Genomic DNA, 22,672 nt, shown 5'->3' with positions numbered 1-22,672 from the left:
CCCCCCCCCCCCCCGCCGCCCCCGTTCAGACACACCCTCCCAGGAGCTCCAACCCTTCGGCTTTCCCGCTTAGTGTTCCACCAGGAGCTCCAACCCTTCGGCTTTCCCGCTTAGTGTTCCACCAGATTAGGCAGGGACTGAGACCTCGGCTTCCCCTCTGCCCTGGGATGGGAAAGTCCGTCTAGCAGACATAACCCCTTCTAACCTTAACCTAACCTTCCCAAGGCCTTCAGTCCAGAAGTCAGGACTTCTGGGTCCAATTTCTGAGCTCCAAGCTGTGACTCCACTCTCCCGCACCTATTTCCACCCTGGGGAGGCTGAAAGCACAAACTTCGCCCCGGAGTTGAAAGGGGAGGGAAGGGTCTGAGTTCCAGGCGCTTCTGGGAGGAAGGCGGGACCGCGCGGTCCTGTCCCCTGCCAGTCCCCTCTCTTCCTCCCGGGGCCTTAAACTTCTGCCCAGTCGTCGTGCCCTCCCCACATCTGGGGACCCGTGGCCAAGGGACCCCTTCGGCGTCTTGTCCCAGCCGAGCCCCAGGGACCGGCAGACCCGGTCCAGCAGCCCCGTCCGAGTCCAGCCCCGACCTCTGGCCTCCGGCGCGGCCCACGTGGGGCCCGAGCGCTCCGGCAGGGCGGACACCCTCGCCGGCCGCGCACCGCCGCCCCAGGCGAGGCTCGGGCCCAACCCCGTGGACCCCTATGGCGCTTGTGGCCCTGCAGCCGCGTGCCGAGCTCCGCCCTTTGCCCCGCGCTCACCTCCCTGCGGCCCCACGTCCCCTGGACGCAGCTCCGAGCGGCGCGGGCCGGCGGCTGGGCGGTGGCTCTTGGGGGCGGGGCCCCGGCGCTCCGCCTCTTCCCTACCTGCGCGCGGGCGGCGGGGGCGGGGCCGGGCGGCGGGGGGCGGGCCCGGGCCCGGGGGGCGGGGCCAGGGCTCAGGAAGGCGCGGAACGCCGAGGCGCCCCGGACTTGCGCGGGTCGCTGGGGGCTCCACTCCCTGGGGGGTCGGGGGGGGTTCCCACCTGGGCAGAACCCTGTTTTCCGCCGGAGGTGGTGCCTTCCGGGCGCCGTCCTCTCCTTCCCGGACAAAGCGCATGACCTAGGTCTGCACTGCCATCACGTCACCGCCCCCCCCAGAAAAGTCACTCCGATGACGACCACCTCCCATCCGCTCCCGCCAGCTCCCTCATTCTAAGGCCAAGTAGGCCTGTTCCTCGAACCTTTAGTCCGTAAGTTCCTTGAAACGCATTTGGAGCATCTCAATTACTCCAAATCCTGCCGCCGCTCCCGCCTCAGGCAAGCCTCTGATCTTGGCCCTCCTCATCTTCCTGGGGACGGAGGCGCCCTCCTAGGCCCAGTCTGGCTCAACTTCCCCCGCCCCCATCCCCCGCCGCCCGGAGCAGGAGTGCGGGTCCCTGGGAGAAGCCCGCGCTGGGTACCTGCGTGGGTGGCCGGGGTCTCTGGAGGAGTCACGGCCATCTCCTTAAGGGCCACCCAGTGAAAACTCACGTTGTCTCTGGCCCGGCGACACACACCCTTCCTGATGGGGCAGAACCTCGGCTCACGCGGGCGCCTGTAGCAGGAGAGGAAAGCGCTCAGGATCTGGAGATTCGGTGGGGCCCGCCTCCAGGACACGGGCCCTCGGCCCAGGCCCTCGGCCCAGGCCCTGGCCCCGGCCCCTCTGAGCCTGTTTTTAATTTGCAAAGTTGCAAAGCCTGCCCGGGCTTCTCACGTGGTTGGCAGTGGGGATGCAGCGAACAGAACCTGTGAAAGGCTGCACCACCAAGTGTTAACTAGTGGGGTTATTATCATAAGGGTGGGGGCCAACAGCTGGAGGCCCTAAGCTCAGATCCTGACCCTGCCGCCTGCTATCTGTGTGGCCTTGGACAAATCCTGCAACCTCCCTCAGCCTTGCTTCCTCATCTGTAAATGGGCGTCATTATCAGCACTGCCTCTTGGAAGCAGCCCCTGGGGGGCACCTGGCATGTGCTAACAGCTGCTGACAGCTGCTATGGTTACTGTGGGGACTACTGTTCCTATCGTCACACCAGGACCCCATTTCTCATCAGTTCTGAGCCAATTTCTACTCCCTCTCAGCCCAGAGAAGCTGGCCTCTGATTCTTGATCTCCCTGTGGTCCAGCCTCTCCCTAGCTAAGCGGCTCCCCTGGGGTTGCTCTCCCTTGCCCCTCAGGCACCCATACTTGTGGGGTCCTACCTGCAACAGCGCTGTGGCCACGGCCAAAATTGGTGAATCTCCACCCTCCTAAAGGCAATGACAGGACCCGCCCAATTCCCTCCAGGGTGGGTGTGGGCTGGGTGTGGACTGGGTGGGTGCCCAGTGTGGTGTGCCGGCTAACCCCTGCTGGCACTGGGCCACTCCATCCTTCTGCCCTTCCGGCCGGGCCCTCGGCCCAAGTCTCGCTCCCCAGGTGGACTCTTCTTCCTCCTCAGCAGGAAGAGGACTTGGCTTGGCCTCCCCCTTCGGCCTAGACAAAACTGTGGCCAGTGGAGCTGGGAGGAACTCCAAGGTCTGCATGCCCCTTTCTCAGCCCCGGAGGCTCTTATCTTGCCCTTCCACCTTTGCCTGGAGGAGCAGAGTTTGAAGGGAGACTCTGTTTGGAGGGAGGGGTCTGGACCTGTGGGACCAGAATCAGGCAGTCCTGTTGGTCTCAGGGGACGGCCAAGACCCTGGCCCCTTACAGAGCTCCTGAGTGGAATGGGGGTGGGAGGTTAAGAAGTGAAAAGAGGAGGAGGGGCTCCCGACTGCTGGGGGTTATCCAGAGGAAGGCATCCCTCCTCCTCCCCATCCCCCAGGATTTGGGGGTGGGGAAAGGGCCAAAGCTGGAGGGTTGCTCCCCAGGAGCAAATGCAAGGACCACTTATTGTGCACCCACCACATCCCTGGGGGCTGTGGGCACAGAGAGGAACAATACCAGGGCCTGTGTGCAAAGAGCTGGGGCTCAGTGTGGAGGTGGAAGTACACAGCGGCTATAAGAGGAAGGGTGAGGGCAGCCTGATGGAAGGGCTGTAATGTGTTATCTCAACTCTTGTGACAACTCAGCAGCAGTACCGCTATGATCATCTCCAGTTTAGGGATGGGAAGACCGAGGCAGCGGAGGATGAAGTGGAGCAGCTGGGGTTTGAGCGAAGTCACAATCTGACTTTAGACTCCAGCAATGCTCCAGAAACCTGAGCCATGGGGTCAGCCCTGGCATGCCAAGGAAAACTGTAGGAGCCCCCAGGAGGAGAGGGACTCAGGGTGGTGATGGACGTCAGGGATTTGTCCCCCAGGAACACAGCACTCTGCCCACCGATGAAGGTGCAGGGATGCTGATCGTGGCCTTGGCGGCAGCTCCAGACCCCTGTGCCGCCGGAGGGTGGAAGGGCGTCAAACAGACCAGGGGTAGAGTTTGCGGTCACGTTACACAGTTGTTAAAAGCAGTTAGGCAACCCTGTGTGCTGGTGCGGAATACATCCGGGATACGTGAAGTGAAAAGAACAAAGATGCATGTGCAACATAACTCCATTTACCTGCATTTAACGAGAACCTCCATGCGTTTGCTGGTAGATCCACAAACATTCCGGAAGTGCGTGTGTGGGGTGACCCTGCATGGGAGAGTAGTGGAGAGGAGCGGGTCGGACACTTGCTTTTCATTTCATACCATGTGCCTGTATTACTTTTATCACTTACAGAAAACACAGTCTAAACCTTTTCTAAAATTAGCTTGGGGGGGGGGCGCCTGCGTGGCTCAGGAGGGGAAGCGTCTGCCTTCGGCTCAGGTTATGATCCCAGGGTCCTGGGATCGAGCCCCACATCGGGCTTCCTGCTCAGCGAGGAGTCTGCTTCTCCCTCTGCAGCTCCCCCACCCCCGCACTCCCCTCTTTCTCGCTCTCTTGAATAAATAAATAAAATCTTTAAACAAAATTAGCCTAAAGGTGTCAGGAGGGTCTTGACAGGGAGGGATGAGGAAAGGAATTGCTGGTGGGAAGGACAAGAACAAAGACACAGGAGTGAGGAATCCCTGGTTATGGTCGGGAGCTTCTGGACACTGGTTTGGCTGCATCCCAGGACGTGCTGGGAGGCTGATGGGCAACAAGTGTGGGGAGGCAGGAGGCGTGTGCTGGAGGCTCTGCTAGGTCAGGAGAGGTGTTTTTATTCTTCCGTAAGCAGTGGGGTGTTTTTAAACTGGAAAATTGCATCTACTATTTTACTCTTTGAAAAGTGCTTTCATAAACATGGTTACATTTTTAATCTTGACCGCAATCCTGCAGGGTAGGCAAGCCAAGCTTTATAGATGAGGAAACAGGCTTTGTGGAATAAAGACCACACGCTCAGAGTTTTAAAATGAGAACCCTTTGTCCTTTGTAAACACTGCTTTGCAGGAAGGCTGGGGAAGAGAGCAACCACGACCAGCTTCCCAACACAGGAGAATGATAGGCTTTCTTTCATGTCCGAGCAATCCCGAGACCCCGTCACAACATTCAGATCAAGAAGGTGAGACATTGTGACCCCCAGAAGAAAAGGGCAAAGGGATCTGAAGTCATAAGTTAGCAAACTCAAAAAGGTTCTGATAATATACCTTTGAAGGATGTCCCTCTGTTTGTCCAGGGGAGTCAAATATTAGGGGTCTCTTTATTAGCTGAGATTCAAAGAAATTTAGAACACATAATGAAGCTCTATTGAATGAAGAGATGCTGACTTTCTTGTCGAGGTTCAGAGAGGTTTAGGGCTGTGCCCAAGGCCACACAGCTGCTGGAGAGCAGAGCTGGTTACTGCACCCAAGGCCCATTTTCTTTCCAGCCATCGTGGACCATACCCGTATTTCAGAAGCATCATTCTGTCTGTGCTTCGGACAGACAGGTTTGGCAAAGGTAGCCCGGCTACGGAAGAGGCGACTGCAAAGGTCCAGGTCAGAGGTAAGGGAAAGAGGCTGGGGACCTGAGTGAAGAAGAGGGATCAGAAAGTCATCCCCTCTGTCCAGAATTTGGCTGACCCAGGGCCTCAGATGTCCTCTCCATTTATGTTCTGGGTTTACCTCCCCACCCACGGGCTCTAGGTGGGGCAAAGTCAAGAAAGAGAGCTTGGGCAGGTGAAGTTGAGGGATTTTTGAGAGAAGGGAGCCAGTATCTGGTTGGGCCCTGGCAGCTGGTATTGACGGTGCAGAGCTGCCACCTAGTGGTGATAAGGGGTACTTCACCAACGAGCCCCACCTGGTCTAGGGAACCTGGAGAAGGCATGATTCATCTTTGCTCCCTCTGCCTGCTTTCTCACCAGAAAACCTGGCAGCCCCACCTGAATACCACAGCCATTAAGGCCACAAGCTCACTCTTAAGAGGGCTTATCGGCATTAGTAAGATGCAAAAGCCTATGTAAATTCGCTCTGCCATCCCGCCCTCCTTTAAGAAGGTCACGCTCAGGAAGGGGCACCAGAGACCCTCTATTTGGGTGCTCATGAGCTACAAGACCCCAGGTACCCTAAGAGCTTCCTACCACCCAGATGAAACGTTGGGGCGTCCAGTGTCCAGAGGCTGATGTGGTCAGGCTCTTGGGGCCCTAAGATGCTTTTCAGCTCCATCTCTTCCTGGTGCTGTCTCCTCTCCCCATGGTGACCTTGAAATCTCTGCTTCCCTCCCAGCAGTCTGCTCCTTGCACCTGCTGCTCTTGATCCACTATCAGACCTCCTCTGGGGCATCCTAACTGGCTGTTTGATGAGTTATAATTTAGCAGGCAATTTAGTTAACCTTGAGGAGCTGAGGCCTCCCTAGGAAGACCCCCCACCCTAGAAGCACCATCCAGAAGCCATAAACAAAAAGATTGACAGATCTGATGATATGAAAGCTGTAGACATCTGTACCATAACAGATGCCCTCCACAAAGTGAGAAGCCAAGCAAATGGGAGAAACGACTTCCAGTAGTTGTAACTGACAAAGGATCAATATCCAGAAACTAAAAAAGAGGTCCTACCCATCAATTTTAAAATTACAAAATAAGAGGGGCACCTGGCTGGCTCAGTCAGGGAAGCATGTGACGCTTGATCTCGGGTTGTGAGTTCGAGCCCCACATTGGGTGTAGAAATTACTTAAAAATAAAATCTTTAAGGGACACCTGGGTGGCTCAGTCGGTTAAGTGTCCTGGGATCGAGCCCCGCATTGGGCTCCCTGCTCACTGGGGAGCCTGCTTCTCCTTTTGCCCCTCCTCCCCTCTCTCGTGCTCTCGCGCTCTCTCTCTCTCTGCTCTCTCTCTCCAATAAATAAAATCTTTAAAAAACTTTAAAAAATTATAACATAAGAGGAATATTGGATAAAGAATAAGAACAGATCATTCAAAGTATTAGTGAAAATGGTCAGTGAATATACCTGATCCCCAAGCCCACCAATAATTGGGAGAAAAGGCAAATTACAACTATGATGACCCCTAGCGTCCAGATCTCAGTGTCTAAACAGAAGGCACCACCAAAGGAACCAGGGCTCCCCTGAGAAACAGTGGGCTCTGGGTCTGGGGCAGAGAAAGTGCCTGGGGAGCCTGAGACATCTTGTTTGTGGCAGAAAGCAAGGAAACTTTCAGAGATTAATAGCATCATGTAAAAAGGGCCCAGGAACCAACTGGAAGGGACTCCCACTGGCCAAACTGAAACAGTCTGAGCATCAAAAAGAAAAATGATTGTAGGGGCTCCTGGGTGGCTCAGTTAGGTGTCAGACTCAATTTTGGCTAAAGTCATGATCTTGGGGTCATGGGATTGAGCCTTGAGACTCCACGCTTGAGTCCCCTGGAGATTCTCTCCCTCTCTCTCTGCCCCTTCCTCTGATCATGCTCTCTCTCTCTCTCTCTCAAATAAATAAATAAATAAATAAATCTTTTTAAAAAAGAAAAGAAAAGAAAAATGATTGTAGATGATTGAAATACACGGGAATCATGAAAAGTCGTGTGCTCCTGAGAAACTTACATGGAAGAAATCAGAGAAACTCTTGGGACCCCCCCCCCCCGACCGAGGGGCATTTGTTAAACCAGTATCTTACTTTGAAAATTGGTGGCGGGTGCCTGGCTGGCTCCGTCGGTAGAACGTGTGACTCTTGATCTCAGGGTTGTGAGTTCAAGCACCACATTGGGTGTAGAGATTACTTTTTAGAAAGGGGGAGGGTGAAGAAAGGGAAAATCTCAAGCATCTATCCTGTATTATCAGTAGGAACTGTGTTTCAAAGTAACCAAATAGCCCCACCTTGGGGGAAGGAACGCTCTGCTTTACAGAAGAATGCTGGTTGTACTCTTGATTTCAGCTCAGGTCTTGATCTCAGGGTTGCAAACACAAGCTCTGCGTTGGGCTCCATGCTGGGCACAGAGCCTACTCCAGTTTGGCCAGTGGAAGTCCCTTCCAGAGTCTTTTTTACATGATGCTATTAATCTCTGAAAGCTTCCTTGCTTGCTGCCACCAACAAGCTGTCTCGGGCTCCCCAGGCACTTTCTCTGCTGCACTTGCGGGGCAGGTGCCAGTCACCTCTAGGCTTTCAGATCCTTGGGGCGCCTGGAAATAACTTCCAGGGGAGACTCTGGGCTCAGCACAAAAAGGAACAGTTCGAGAGCCCGTGGGCCCCAGCGGTCCCCTGGCCGCGTCTTGGGCTGCCGTAACTGGGGCTTAGCCCAGGGTCACGCAGTAAGGCAGGGGGAGTCCGGACCAGCACGGGTCTCTGGACACCAGTCTGAAATAGTGCTGCCCGCCCTCTGTCCCGAGAAATGAAAAAGCTGTTCTTTTTTTTATTTTTAAGATTTTATTTCTTTCTTTGAGAGAGAGCGTGAGTGAGGGGCAGAAGGAGGAGAAGCAGGATCCCCACCAAGCAGGGAGACTGATAGGGGCCTGATTCCTGGACCCCGGCATCATGACCTGAGCCGAAGGCAGACGCTTTGCCGACTGAGCCACCCAGGTGCTCCACAAAAGCTCTTCAGAGGAACTTTTCTTCCTCAGGCTCCCGAAGTCTTTTCTACGCCCAGAGGGGACGTAGAAGTGAATGCAGAGCCTGGATCTCACCACTCCTCCCCCTCGGAACACCTGGGCCCCCACCATCAGCCCTGATCTCGGTTCAGGAATGAGAAACAGAACATTAGGTCTGCAGACACACTCTCTCCCTGAACCTCTGTGGGGCCTTGCCACCTCTCCCCACAGTCTCAGATCCCAGCTCCCTTCTGGGCTTCATCAACCTCCCCCAGTATCAGCTGCTCCTTTTATAGTTAGGGCCTTCTAGACCCCAGAGGGCTATCTGGGACCTGGCGGCCATTGGAAGGTCTGTGCTGGGGCCGACAAGATTGGAGAGAGCACTGCCCGGTGCTGAGTAGAGACAGACTGTGAAAGCAGGAGAGTGGCTAGGAGGCCAAGCCAGGGGTGAGGACTCCTTTTTTTCTGCTCTGTGTGTTTCACTCTGCATCTCTCTGCTAATGGTAGGAGTTGGGGCGGGGGGCTCAGACCGTGGGGTCAGCCTGGGGTTCCTGCTTTGCCCCGTGACTGTGGGCCAGTCATTAACTGCTTCCAGCTCTTGGGTCATAAAATGGGGTTATGAGGTGCATCTCTGAGGGTGTTGGAGGAGAACAGAAGAGGCCCACCTAGAGGTGCTCCCTCCTGCCCCCAAGACTCTGTCCTCACTGGTCTGAAATGACCCCACTGTTCATACATTCGTTACCAAGTGCTTCCTCCCCGCAGGAGGGACAGTTCCTGGAGCAGGGCCCGGCCAGACCAGCAAGGCCCCGCCAGCGTCTGGTTGATAGGAGAAGCAGCAGGCTGTGGGCGCACAGTCACGGTGGGTCCCTGCTTGTTCCGTGGCTCCTTCCTCCCTTTACGGGCGTAGCAGGCTGAGTGGAGGCCCCCAAATTCATGTCCACTGGGGACCTGCCTTATTGGAGAAAGGCCTTTGAGTATGTAATTGAGTTCAAGATCTCGAGATGAGATCATCTTGGGTTTAGGCCGACTCGGAGAAGGCCGTGTGGCCACGAGGCGGAGGTTGGAGTGATGGCACAAGCTGAGGGACAGCGGGAGCCGCCAGAAATGAGCGAGTTTGTAAGTGTTGACAGAGTGGAACCAACACCCGGGCATGGCGCTCATATACAGTCTGGTTTTTAAATAGAGCATCTCTTAACTTTTTCCTTGGTTCAGAATATGGGAGGATATCTTCATAAATAGGTATGGGGGCTCATATTTCCCCTTTTTGCCTCAGGATACGTCCTTGAAAGCGAGGAGGGAAGGTGGGCCCACAGGTAAGGGAAGGAGGAAGGGAAGGTGGCTGCTGGCACGGTCCTCAGCCTCCCATTGAGGGTCCCGCCCAGGGGCCAGCAGGGGGCGCTGTGGGGCTGCGTGGCCCGGACAGCTTGGCCCGGGAGGAGCCGCAGCCTGGGCAGCCCCCATTCCTGACACCCCATCACTCACAGCCCAAGCAAGCCAGGGGGAGCTGGCCCAGTTGCTTAGCTTTTCAGCGACAAGGCTATCCCTGAGTGTAAAGCACGAAAGCCCAGACCTTGCTCCCCCACCCTGGGGATAGCCCACTGGGGACACGTGGACCCTGCCCAGCTGGCCATGGTCGGACTTGTCCCTCCCCCACCCCATCCCCACCCAGCAGCATCTCTGGCCCAGGACTGGGGGAGTTGATAATTGCCTGTATCCCCTGTCGGAGGGTGGGGAGCAGAGATAAACTTTCCCAAGGGCCACATTCCAGAATGATTCCAGTTTTGCCCGCTTGAGAGGCTCCTTTGCCATTAAGCCAGCTAAATTAAAGGGGGGTGTCTTTCTTCCCAGAGGCTCCTCCCACCCCGCCTACAGATGCCCCCTTTCCTCTCACAGCTCCTGCAGTCCCCAGCCCTCTGGCTCCAGCTCAGCCTGAGCTCACCCGGGCCACCAGCCTAGGATGGGGGCAGCCCCCTCCCCCACCCCCTTCCATCTCCCTGTCCTTTGCCCTGCTTCCTGCATTTCCCTCCTTCATTCACTGCCTTCCTCTTTCCATCTCTGCCCCTCCTCTCTCAAGACTGGTCTTGGCCAGCCCACCCTTTCTCCTCCCTCTATTTGCTGCTTCCGATGGCCTGACAGTCAAGTCACTCTGTCTGGAGCATGCCCACGTCCCCAGTACTGTGGCTGGCTTTCCTCCTCCTCCTCCTGATACCTGCCTTGTTCACTCCTATTTTATTTATTTTACTTTATTATTTTTCGCTCCTATTTTAAATTAGAGGTGACCGTGCAGCTCAGAAAGCCTAAACGACTTGCCCAAAGTCACACAGCGTTAGGAGGCAGTCTGGCTCCAGAGTCCAGCGCTCTATCCTGCAGCACCGCCTCCGTGGAAAGGCCGAGAAGTTGCTGTCCTCTCCACTGTGCGCTTATGCCTCGTTCACACAGCTCCCTCTTGGCCCCAGGTGCTGGGCTTGCTTTCTATGAGTGGTATTCATTTATTCTTTGGATTTCTCTTGAGCACCTCTGCTGTGCAGGCCCAGGAGCTGATGGTGTAGCTGGCATCCGAGGAGTTCACGGTCTGAGAGCCGAGACTGCCCGCACGTCCACTGAATCTTCCCAGGCAGCCGGAGTCCTCCCCAGAGCGGAGGCTGCTTCCTGCTTCTCCTGTGGCCCGCCCGGGTGTGGTGACCTCCTGGTCCCTCCTTGGGACGTTGATGCTCTGGCTAGGGCCTCCATTGCACGTGGGGGCGGGGCAGGCTGGCCTGAGGCTGGGGGGTGCGGGACCCAGGGCTTGGGAAGGGGGTCTGGCAGTTGAGAGCTCAGGGAAGGTGCTGGAGGTTTCAGGTGGGACAAGCAGACTTCCTTTCTCAAACACCCTCGGCCGGGCGCTTCTGGAAACTTCGCTCCCCCCACCATGTGGGATGCCCAGTGCTCAGGTCTGGCAGGTGGGTGCCCAATCCCGGGCGCTCTCCCTGGAGCAGCAGACCAGCAGGGCCCATTTTCCTGAACATCTCTCCCTGATTCCTCCCCCACCTTCCTATCCTCCCCAGGGAGGAGATTTCCAGACCAAAAGATTAAAAGCCCCTTGACTTTTTAAAAACAAGCACAAACACCCTCCCTGCCCCCCCCAGCCCCCTCCCCCCAGCCCAGCTTCCAGTCTCTAGCCCGGTGTTTCTGCGTGAACAGGCCAGGGCGTCCACTCCGGTTGTAAGCCCCAACCCCGAGGAGCCACGGCCAGCCACGGCTGAGGCACAGGTGAGGGGGCCCTTGGGTGGCTCTCAAGAAAAGGCTTGAGCCCTGAGCTAAAGAGGGGAGGCAGAGGCGAGCGGCAGCTGGCAGGAAAAGACAGAATGAGTGGCGCAGACGCTGGAAGAGCGAGTCTGTTTAATGACACGGCTGGGTCTGGTTACAAACATCAGAAACTACAAAAGGACAGGCAGTTACACGCATGGCTGCACGAGGAGGGGACAGGAGGGGACACAGGCACAGAAGCCACACTAGCCAGACATCCTTGAGGATGGCACACGTGACGAAGGGGCACACATGGGGGGCGGTCCCCAGCAACTCTGACCCAGATGGGTGGACAAGACCGACTGCCAGCCAGCAGCCGGGCGGGGGGCGGGAGGGAGGGAGAGAAGGCGGTCGGCCCTCGGCCCCGCAGAGCTCCAGGATGGGGTGGAGGCATCTGGCCTGTCATCACTGACAGCAGCGTGGAGCCCCACTCCCGCTGGGCTCCTAGCAGCAAAGGCAGATGGGGTTGGCATTCGAGGTTTCTGTACCAGGGCCCCTCCCCCAGTGCAGTCCTCTAGTCCCACACTGCTGGCCCCTCTGTCTGCCCTTGCCCATGCTAGAGCAAGTCAGGGAGCCACATCCTTTGGTGGGGGGGGATGGGGGGGAGCCAAATCCTTTTTACTTAGAAGTGGAAAGCAGGAATGTGTGGAGCTGGTCAGAGAATGGGCTGAACTCTGCCGGCAAGCTGGGTCACCCCCACCCTGCCCACCCAGGCCCTCGGGTCACCCCTCACCCTGCCCACAGGCGTAGATTCTCTCTGTGCTGAGGTGGGACCCCCATCTCCGCCAGAATACTCTGTCCTCTGCCCAGAAGCATGACCAGGACCCCTCCCTGCCCCCCACACAGATGGGCAAAACCAAGGCTTCGTATGTGCCTCTGGGCCCCGTAGATACACAGTATAGATATGTATGTATATATATATATTTTTTTTATATAGATTGTATATAGAATATATCTGTATATATGGTAGATGAGTATGCGTGATGCTTTAGATAGGGGATGTGGGGGACCCTCATGCTGGTCGGGCAGATAGAAACGGGGCTGGCTTATGTCTGCAGAGACTCAGACCTGCCCCAGACCCCGGCCAGCTGCTCAGCTAGGTCTCTGACAGAGAGTAGAAAAGCTAAGAAGAGTGGGCCCAGCTCTTCAAGGAGGAAGCGTCCCCCACCCCCACAGGCCACTGAGCTGGGGTCAGCATCCAGGCAGCCAGCGCCGCCTCCTGGCGGCTCCAGTGGGGACTGTGGCCATGGCAGAGGCTGCCTCTTTCTGGGAAGACGAGTCAGGGATTCCTCCAGCTTCCTTGGCACCCAGAAATGGAGGGTCAAGGAGAGTCTTCAGAACTCGGCCTTCTGCTCAAGGTGCTGCCTGGGAGGGGGGAGGAGAGAGGGGGTCCTATGGCCCCGAAGAGGGCAGCGTGGCCGGTGGGCTGTGGACGAGATAGGAGATGGAGATAAGAGGTTACAAGGGGCACGGGGTGGGGCCAGGGAATGTGGGGGTTAGGGGAGAGGGGTCAGGGGATGACGACAAAGCAGGACACTATCTGCCAGGAGACCTAGCCCGCTGCAGCTGGAAGCAGCCCACTAGACCCAAGTTCTAGCCCCCTTTGGCTAGGAACCTGCTGTGTGACCTCAGACAAACCAGGTGGCCCACCTGAACCCCAGATCTTTCTCTCCAACATGTGACTAAGGTCTGAGAATGGAGTACGATCAACTGTGTGAACGCATTTCACAAACTGCAAAGAACCTTTCAAACATCAGCTCTTTTTCTATTAATTCTGAGACCTGTGTCCTCTCTGGTTGGCCTGTCTGGGTACCCTTCTTGCGACCCATAGGCATTCTCTGCACACACAGCCCCTTTGCACTCACCATCATGCCCCCTAATCTCCCGACTCCCCACCCACAAAAAAAAAAAAAAAATGCACACACACCCTTAAGCAGAGACAGTTCAATAAACAGTGGCCTCTGGCCCACCACTGCTTCCCTGATAAGAGAAGCCAGACAGAGGCCTTCTAGAACTCTGCTCTGTAATGCCCTCCCACCATCTGAACCCATTTGGACCTTGGCAGTAGGTTGGGTCTATAGGCCCTGGGCTCAGGAAGACACGCCTTCTTGGGGTCCACACCCGTGCCCTCAGGAGACTGGGGTGGGGGCCCGAATGTGCAAAGGGACGAGGTGATAATCCCCATGACTTCATGGCCGTGGGCAGGGGGGAGACCCAAATTCGAGGAGCCCAGGCCCAGATGGGTGCAGGGCTGCAGCCAGTCCCCTCTGTATCCAGCCCATTCACTCCACCAGGAGCACAAATGGGCAGACTGAAATTCTGGTGGCTTCTTAATGTTTGGGATTTGGTGAGATGTAAGTCCCAGGGGTCCCGCTGGGGCAAGACAGGGGAGGGGACAGGGCTTCATGTCGGGAAACGCTGTCCATGTGTTTCTGATTCACTGGGACTTGGCGCTGGCCAGCTCTCTCTCCTGCTCCCTCTCCAGTCCCTCTAGGCCCCTGTAAAAAAGCCCTTTTCTCTAGAAGCAGGAAGTCTTGTCTCCTGGCTGTAAACAAAACTCATCTCTGGCAGCCAGAGCTGAGCTAGCCCGGGGAGAGGCGTGGGAGGGCAAGCCCCTTCCCCCCATTGACCCTCTCTGGCCCTTCTGTCCACTTCCGGCAGCTCTCCCGGCTCTGCCAGCACCTCCTCTGGCAGGTAAAGATCTTCTGCCTGCTTCCCGTCCCCCCGGGGATCTGGGGCAGGCGGGGGCCCAGCTGTGCACATCTGGAGTCCCTGCCTGGCTGTAGCCAGAAGTTCCCGAGGTTTCTATTCTCCTGGGGTGGTGCCGATGTGGGGGAAGGGGGCCAGAGCAAGCTGGGGCCGGTGTGGTCAGCAGCAGAAAGGTCAGAAGGCCCGGCCTCCCCAGGTCGCCCTCAGGGGACCTCCTCCAGAGCTGGGCCCGGAGGCCCTGTGAGCCGGAGGTCCGGCAGGCTCCATGGGCCAGCTTGGAGCCCAGGGAGGAGACGCGCCTTTTCCATGGGAAACTGCTGGGAATGTTTCTCTACAACGCGTGTCCTGAGCCGCTGGCTGACCCCTGCTTCCCATTCCCGCCTACGCTCCTCTCCCTCCTTCCTACTCCGGCTCTGCCTCCGCCCCTCCATTGAGCTCCCAGAGCTGCCTGCCCCTTGGGGGCCCAGGCAGGCCGGAGTGTTCCCAGCCACCATGTCTGGGGGCCAGCCCTCCCCTCGTGCTCTGAGTGAGCTGGAGTCACTGAGGCTGGCCACCCTCCTCGAGCCCATCTCCCCGGCCCTCACCCCAGAACTGGGAACCTGGCCTCCAGGGTGAGTCTAGAAGTAAACACCGCTGATGGCATGTGTGGTAGTGATACCCACACAGGCCCCTGGTGGGCTGGGGCATGTGCGTCTGTGTGCACACATCCTCGTGATTCTCCTGGCTCCAGCCCTACTGAGGCAGAGGCAGGACGGAGCACTGGTCGGCATGAGATGAAAAACAGCCCCATGTGATTGGTACCCAGGGAGGAAGTGGCGGGACTTAGCCTGGCCTGCCTCTGGGCCCAATGAGCTAGCCTTCCCGCCAGGAACCTTTTAGAGCCTCTCTGCCCTGGGCGACCTTGGGCTTGGGGGGCTCTGAGTGCTCTCTTGTTCTAGAAGAATTTGTGTGGGGCTCACTGCTCTGAGCAGCCTGTAGTAGGGGCCCGGCCCTTTCCCATTGTGTCTGTTCTTCAACGTGTCAAACCCCAGACCCAGCCTCCGGAAGTGTTCCCACCCCAGCACTCAGCTCCTGTGCCCCAGGAGAGGTGGGAGACCAGGGGGCAGGGGAGGACACGGCAGGGAGGCTGCCCGGCCCACCCTCACCCCTCCTCACGTGGTGGCGTTGGGGACCTGCTGTACCCAGCCCACTTCCTTGTAGGCAGCGGTCACGTGGCTGTAGATGAGGCCACGCAGCTTGGCCCAGGCTCTCTGCGTCTCCGGTGGGAAGTCATTGGCAAATTCCTCGGCGATCACCTCCAGAATCACCCCAGAGAGGATCTGGGGGCAAAGGGAGGAGGGGAAAGTAAACTCCTGGGCCTGGGTGCCCTGCCCCACCCCCGAGACCTCCAGGACCCCCAGCACCCCTTCTATCCAGAGTTTGGCCAAGGGGATCATTCACGACATGACAGCCTGGCAGCTTGGGGGACCAGACACCTTCAAGACCCAGCCCCCACCCGATCCTGCCGCCCCTCCCTGTCACAGCCACGCTGGGGGAAGAGGCTGGGCGGTCCAGTGGTCACCGCTGTTGCCCCAGGAGTGCTCCCAGAGCACAGCAGGGCCGTGGTGGACTGGCCACGCCCACCCAGCCACATACCTTGAAGTACACGGGCTCCACCTTATGCTTGAGGGCATGGGCTTTGCCCACGAGGGCCAGCACAGAGGATACCTTCTCGGGGTCGTGTAGGTTTTCCACCACAGTGTTGAGGGCCCCCATGACCCGGCAGGCGTGTTTCCGCAGCTGGGGGCTCCGCTCCATCTCCAGGGGCTCCGTCATGTGCTTGAACTGGCTGAAGTACTGCTTGGCCGACGGGAAGTTCACGAAGAACCTGGGGGGAGGGGGGTGAGCGCTGCAGCAGGGGCTGCCGTGGCCCACCAGAGGCGGCCAGGTTGATGGGGGTGCAGATTGGAGGGGCAGGACCCAGAAGTGTTTTCACCACCTTGTGTAGCTGTCCCTCAGACACAGACCCCCCCTCTGGCCGAGCTGGCTTACATGCAGCCCCCCACCCAGGTCCTGGCCATTTCCGTCGGCCACACTTGCATAGACTGTCAGCTCTGTCTCCCAGGCTTCTGTCTTTCTTGCTCTGGCTTTCTTTCCAAACCCTACATACCCTTCCAGCCCTGCTCCAGTCCCAGCAGAGAGGGTAGGAGCTCTAGTTCTAGAATCTCGGGCCAGTGTGACCTTGGGCAAGAGACTTTGCTTTTCTGAGGCTCAGTATCCTCATCCATGCAATGGGCATGGTTGTTCCCAGCTTGCCATGAGGATGAACTGAGAAACCACGGGTGGGGTCCTCAGCACAGTGTGAACACGGGGTGCTCAGTAAATGCCAGCCTTTATCGCCATCAAGTTAGCGCTCTCTTTGCAAAGTAAAGCCCGAGTGACCCAGCTCAGGTCACCCAGTGCAAGGAGGGAAGAAATGCGACTCAGTCCTCCTGCCGGCTCCGTCTGTTCCCTCCTCAGCCTGTAGCACATGTTGATTGGCTGATTTAATTAGAGCTACAGACCGGTCTTACCCTCCTAGTGTGGTTCTGTCATTACGTCACATCTGCACATCTTGCTTCTCCAAGAAGCCTGTGCACATCCTGGGGCAGACCGCAGGTCTTTTTAGCTCTCTCCTCCTCTCTCCAGTTGATCTGAGATTGTCTAATCCCCCCCCCCCCAGATATCACTTTCATTAGGTCACTCTCATTCTCAAAAACATTCAGTGGCCCCCCATTGCCTACTGGACAAAGTCAAAATCCTTAAGCAGGGATTCTAGGCTTCCTACAAACTGTCCCAACTCAGCCACCTTCCTCTAGCTGGTAAAACACTCCTTGAGCCGGCCAGCCTTTCTTTCTTTCCACGCAGTGGGTGGGATGTCTTCCTCACTCTTTCTCAGGTTGGACTTGCCTCCCCTGAGCGCCCAGGCCAGCCTGGGGTGACTGCTTTCCCCTTAAGGCCATTAGGGGTTCCCCCCACCACCTTTGACTGCTTCTTCCCTTTCTGCCTGTTGGACTGGGTCCCACAGCCCAAGAGCGGGGCCTGGCTCTCACACACCCTCTGACCCACCACCTCAGCCCAGGGCCCTGTGGTCTGCAGGATGACGTTCATGACCTTTGCATTCCCTCTCCCAGCCAGAGCTAGACGTTGCGGGAGGTGCAGGCAGAGATTCGATCAGAACTTCAGAACATGCATGGAACGTCTTGGGACAACCTGTTTGTCAGGTGTCTGAGGTGTCCCCCTTTGTGATCAGAGAAAACTAATAATGGGCCAAACCAGCCCTTTGGCCAGAGAGCTGGAACAGATGCAGAGAGAGCAACTGGCCCCGGCCATCCCTTCAGGCGACAAAGCTGCTGCTGGCCGGGGAGTGACCAGGACACGGTCCATGTGGAGACCAAGGGTGACCTTGGGCAAACCATTTCACAACCTCCTGTCTGCACAAGTGTGAGAGGGGTTCCTCCCGCTCGGTACTTCACAGATATACTGGTGAGGACAAATGAGGCAATGAGTCCGAAAATATATTGGGTTGTTCTGGAGGGGCCCTGTATGAAGGACAAATGTGACGAACCCAGTCTGGACTTAAATAAGTAGCTTAAGCTCTGGGCGTCTCACAGTGCCGTAAAAACCATGATCGCTGTTTGCCTGGTGCGCTGCCATGTGCAAAACATCTCCACTTGTAATTTCATTGAATTGTTACGACAAAGCAGGCATTATACCCACTTTACCGATGAGGAGCTAAAGGGAAGACCTACTGAGCACTTACTAGGGGGTCTCATGAATCCTGCAACAGCTTCCTGAGGTTGGGACTGTTTTTATCTCCACGTTCTGTTTTAGGAATCGATGCCCAAAGCTGCCCTGCGAAGCGGGTGGCAGGGCCGGGAAGGAGGGACTCTCCCCCGCCCCCCATCCTGCCTTGGAGAGACTGCTATGCCAGGGAGACGGGGGCCTGGGACTCAGTGAGTCTCCTGCCCCAACACCCAGGGCCAGGCGATGGCCCGGAGGAGTGACAGTCCCACGGAGGCCCACTGCTGCACTGGGGGAGTCTGGGGTCCGCGTGCTCTGCTCCTTCATCCTGGCCTCTGTCCCTGGCCGCTCCACAGGCACTCGCCACACTCCCGGTCCGGGCCTGTGCCGCCTGCCAGGGAGAAGCCTCGGCAGCCAGCCTTGGGGAGTTTCTCAGCTCCCAGAGGCATCTGGGCTTCCAGCAGAGCCTGAAATAGGCTCGTCTGAGTGTGAGGGGGGAGGCAGAGTTACAACCGGGAGGGGAGGCTTCCCGGAGCATGGGTGTTCCCTCTCGGTTGGAGTGCAGGTGTGGGGTCTGGCTCAGACCCGAAGGAAGACGAAGACAAGACAGCTTCTCCACCACCACCACCACCACCACAGCCCGCTGCTGCCACCACCTTCCTAGCTGTGAACTCCTGGGGGTGGGGGGGGTTAGAGCGCACTGGCTGGCCTTAGCCCAGCAGGGAGAGAGGACGTGGGAGCTATGGGCCAGAGGACTAGTGTCTCAGGCTCTCACTGGGGCCTGTCCTTGTGGATATGCGTGAGTTGGGGAGGGGGGTGTGACAGAACCGAGGGGCACAGGATCTGGGGAGGGGCCTTTGGGACACCGATCTTGCCCTTTCCCCCCTTTAACCAAGCCTCCCCCACCTGGCAGGTCAGAAGGCAGGGAGCAGGAAGAGACCCAGGAGGGGAGGCTGGTGGGGCTGGGGTCTGGCTGGGAGGAGCTGAGCCAGCCCTGGGCTCCCATCAACACAGAGGTCGGTCCGGTGGAGTGTGGCCTGGGCTGACCAGCAGGCCAGACCTACCTGCTATCTCAGGCCTTCTCGGATTCATTATGGAACTCTCACTGAGCACATTGGTAAATGCCCCCCGCCCCCGCCACCCGCCCAAACCCAGCCTCCCTAAGAGTCAGGAATGGGGAACTGCAGGGGCACAGAGAGAAAGATCTTGTCAAGATGTCAGACTCTCCTGACATCCTGACAGAAACAGCCGTGGCCTTAGTGTTCAGTTCCTTCCTCTGCACCCCCCATTCCCGCGGAGGCTGGGTGGTACCCCAGGAGCTGGATCTTGGACACATCTCCTCCACGTCCTCCCTGACAAATGGCAGGGTGTCGGGACAGCAAATCTCCAAGGACTCCACCTCCCTTCCTCTCGGTGACCCATGTGCGCACCGGGGTGCATCCTGAGGCCTGGTGGGCTCGCGTGTGCCGACACACACGGCCACGAGCTGCCCTCCGGGACTGCAGTCGGGCGCATATGGGACTCCACTACCCACCTGTGCTGGTGTGGGTGCTCCCACGTGCAGGGCTGTCTCAGAATATCTGATGGCTTCAGGATCTGAAACCCCCTCTCAGCCTCCCCACCATCGCCCCCCCGCGATGTTTCTGGGTCTCGGGGCTGCCCAAAGAGCTGCCTTCCTCAGGAAGCCTCCTCCAACTCAAGAGTGCTTCTTGCTCTTTTTCCTCCAAAATCTGTTTCCAAGTTGGCATCAGGGCATATCGATATGGAGCTGGGTAGGTCCCAGGCTCGGGGGAGGCAGAAAGGAGAGAGAATCAGGGAGACAGAGGAGCCAGAGCTGGGGGCCAGGACTGGGAGACAGGCGTGCAGCTCAACTCTCCCTTCCACAAGCAAGGGCTTACCCCATCTCCAAAGAATAAGGCTGCCCCGCTCTGTCCGGAGACCCGGCCGCCCTCCTCTGCCACTGACAGAGGGTGGGTGGTGAGTGTGGGTCTGGGGCCCCAGGGACCAGCGTGTGTGGGAAGAGAGCATCATTCTGTGGCTGTAGTCAGTTACCAGCTCGTGGGGGTTGGGGACATTAACTATAGAGCAACGGAATGTGTCCACCAGTGTGCAGATGTGTAAAAGAGTGTCACTTTGGGGGCTCGTGGGACCCAAGTAACCCCTGAGCGCAAGACACACGGCCTTTCCTCCTCAAGTGTTGGTTCCAGGGTGGAGCCCTGACTCCTGACACTTCTTCCTTTCCCTCCTCAGCTCAGCAGGCATTGAACCCCAGGGACCATTTGCTTCTCTACTCACCTGCGCCTCACCTGGGAGCTCCCTGCCCGCCCAGGGGCAGGAAGGGGCCAGCTGGGAAAGCGGACCCCAGTGGCCTCCTCCTTCTGACCTCTATTCTCTGGCCCCTGGCTCTAGCCTTCCAAGAGGCTTTGAACACAGAAAGGGGCTGAGCTGGAGAGGGGTCTGCTCCTCTTTGTCGCCCTTCTTGGCTGAGCCTCAGTTTTCCTGCCTTTAAAATGGGGAGTCCCCAGTTGAAGCACACACATTGAAATGTGTCTGTGACAGTTGGGTTGGGTGGCTGGGGCCGCTGGTGAGAAAGGCATGCCTGGCTGAGCCAGGAGTTCTGAAGCCCGGGAGAGGAGGGGGACCGAGGTGCCCTCCTTCTGTGTCTGGCTCTTAGTTCCTAGCCCCACGCCCAGAGCCAGGACTGGCTCAGCCAGGGCTTCGCCCGCCCCAAGACGCCCCACACTGCCTGCACCCGGGCAGGCCCGGCCCCAATTTCAGCTGGAAAGGTGGCGCCGGAGCTCGGACCCGGGCCGAACCCGCCCCTGCCCGGAGCCGCTACCGCCCTCCCTCCCCCGGGCTCGGCCGGGCCGGAGTGACACCTACCTCACCAGGATGGCCACCCCCACGTCCTCGCAGTTGGCATAGAGCCGGGCCCACGTAGCCTGCACCGCCTTCCTCTCCGCCTCGGACAGCTCCTCGCTCCGCTCCCTGCGCTCAATCTCCATCTCGCCCGGCACTTTCTCCATGAGCAGCTGCAAGCCCAGCCCGGCTTCGCTCGGCGGCGGCGGGGCGCGGGGCGCCGGGCGCGGGGAGCCGGGGCCGGCTGCGTGCGCGGCGGGCGGGCGGGCTGGCGAGCGAGGGGTAGAGCGCGCCGGAGGGAGGGAGCGTGTCTGTCTGTGCGCGCCGGGTGTGTGTGTGTGTGTGTGTGTGTGTGTGTGTGTGTGCAGGGTATATGTGCGGGGGGCGGGGATGTGGTCTGCTGGAAAAATATTCAAAAAAATAAAACCGCTCCGAACCCCCAACCCCGCGTCGGTGAGCCAATTCCGGCAAGGTGAAGGCTGGGCGGGGTGGGGGCGACGCGGCTGGCGCCCTCCAGGCCACCGCGGACCTTGACCGCCGGGCGGGGCTGGGGCGTAGGTGTGGTGGGAGTGCTGGGGGGCTTCGGGGGGAGGGGGCGGTCACGCGGCGCCCCGCTGTGCGGGCCGCACAGGAGTGCGCCCGGGCGGGCGCGGGTCGGGGGGCACCGTGTCCCGGCTCCCGCTGCGGGCGGTGTCGGGCCGTGTGCGTGTGTGCACCCTTCACGCGGCGGGGAACTGACTCAAAGTCAAACACTCCCAGGCGTTTGCGGCGTGGCCGCCCACCCGAGGGGGCGGACGCAGCCCCGCGGTTGGTGCGGGGGTCCCGGCTGAGCTCACGCTCACTCCCGGCTTCTCCCAAGAGCTCTCTCAGAGCTCCGGACCCCAGGCTCCGGGGGCTTTAGGACTGGGGTCACCTCCCTGCTCCAATTCCCTATTGGAATCCCCGGCTACTGGGATGGGGGCCGGCTGTCGAACTTCAGCGCCTCCGGCCCCCTTTCCTTCCGGCCAGCCCCCCCCCCACTCGGTACATGCACATGGCGTCGGAAAAAAGTCCCTGGGTGGCTTATTAATGACACAGGCAGGCAAAAAACAGGCGCTGCCCCGAATTCCGGCCCTGGTGGAGGAAAGTCCATAGGAGAGGCAGCCGGCCGGGCAAAGAGGTCCTGGGGGGAAGGTGTCAAGAAATCTTGGGGAGGCCCAGGCCCTGGAGACATCTCAGCTGCCAAGGCTGCGATTAGGCAGCGGTTCCGCGAACGGAGGAGGACAAATTCTTGTCCCGCTGGCCCTGCTTCTCCAGGTGTAAGCGCTGCGGGACTGGAGGTGGGGGCTGGACCTCAGAGCCAGAGGGTCCCCACCCTGCATAGCAACTGTTCAGACCTGGGACAGCAGGGTCCCACCTCTGACTCCCAGCCCCAGCCCGAGGCCAGTGTCCAGTTCTCCTTGGTGATCCCGCCCTTCTCAAGACTTTGTGTCCCACTGCAAGTATTAGGAGAGGTGGGCTCTCCTCTTAAGCCTTGGTGTAGGTATGTTGAAAATCATATTTCACAGTAGAGAGCCCAGGTGGTGCCCCAGCTCTGGTCCTCCCTGGAGCTCAGGATTTGGGTACCTCCCTGCAATCCTGGGCGGGAGCCCCCTTGAAGCTGCCTCCATCTCCTTTGAGGGAAGGAAAATCTAGTGCCTTCTTCTGGGGAATAGAAGAGGGTGGATGCTCAGACCCATGCCTGCACCACAGGTTGCCTGGGCCAGGACAGGGCACTCCGCCCCCGCCCACCTCCCTGAAGCCCTCTGATCAGACACGCAACCCCAGAGCGGTGCCCTTCCAAGTGGCTGCCCGGAGGTTTCCACTGGGCAAGCAAGCAGGAGAAATCTTTCTGTTTAGTCTTACCTCATCCTTTACAAGTCTTATGTGTGTTCATGGTGCAGGACTGTATCTGCCCAGGAGTACAGCGTATACTGTAGAGGCGGGTGCGTGTCCCTATTTCACGAGGCACACTTCAATTCAGTCTCTTAAGGAAGGGGGTATGTCATCAGTAACATCTGGAGAGGATTGTCCAGAAGGGGGAACTGAATGGCTTAGCCAACCCTTCACTCCCTGGCCTCCCTTGTCTTTATGGCTTCATCATCTAATATTCTTCCCC

The 22,672-nt window shown here is 58.4% G+C and overlaps 2 protein-coding genes across 5 annotated transcripts in view; both read right to left on the bottom strand.

Annotated features, from left to right (window-relative positions):
• RHBDF2 (rhomboid 5 homolog 2) overlaps positions 1-1,600 on the bottom strand; it is a 24,655-nt gene extending 23,055 nt beyond the window's left edge. The window contains exon 1 of one of the 3 annotated variants that reach the window (XM_040640172.1): positions 1,504-1,600. The gene's annotated coding sequence lies outside the window, so the exon portion shown is untranslated. Of the gene's footprint in view, positions 1-753; positions 838-1,433 lie in introns of those variants that run through there. The other 2 variants (XM_040640170.1, XM_040640171.1) reach the window with 2 other exon arrangements.
• A 9,683-nt stretch (positions 1,601-11,283) lies between these two features.
• CYGB (cytoglobin) lies at positions 11,284-20,784 on the bottom strand. Of its 2 annotated transcripts, none has more exons than XM_040640169.1 (4): positions 20,560-20,784; positions 15,550-15,781; positions 15,060-15,233; positions 11,284-12,631 (listed from the first exon to the last, which is right to left on the bottom strand). In XM_040640169.1, exons 1-3 carry the CDS (start codon positions 20,700-20,702, stop codon positions 15,066-15,068), a joined length of 543 nt encoding a protein of 180 aa, XP_040496103.1. In that variant the 5' UTR covers positions 20,703-20,784; the 3' UTR covers positions 11,284-12,631; positions 15,060-15,065. The 2 variants fall into 2 exon arrangements, with proteins under 2 accessions (XP_040496103.1, XP_040496102.1); XM_040640168.1 differs by having other exon boundaries at positions 15,070-15,233; positions 20,560-20,782.
• Between the last annotated feature and the right edge of the window lie 1,888 nt (positions 20,785-22,672).

Source organism: Ursus maritimus, unplaced genomic scaffold (assembly GCF_017311325.1).
Source record: "Ursus maritimus isolate PB19 unplaced genomic scaffold, ASM1731132v1 scaffold_24, whole genome shotgun sequence".
Lineage (NCBI taxonomy): Eukaryota > Metazoa > Chordata > Mammalia > Carnivora > Ursidae > Ursus > Ursus maritimus.
This window is presented reverse-complemented; position numbering and strand designations above follow the sequence as displayed.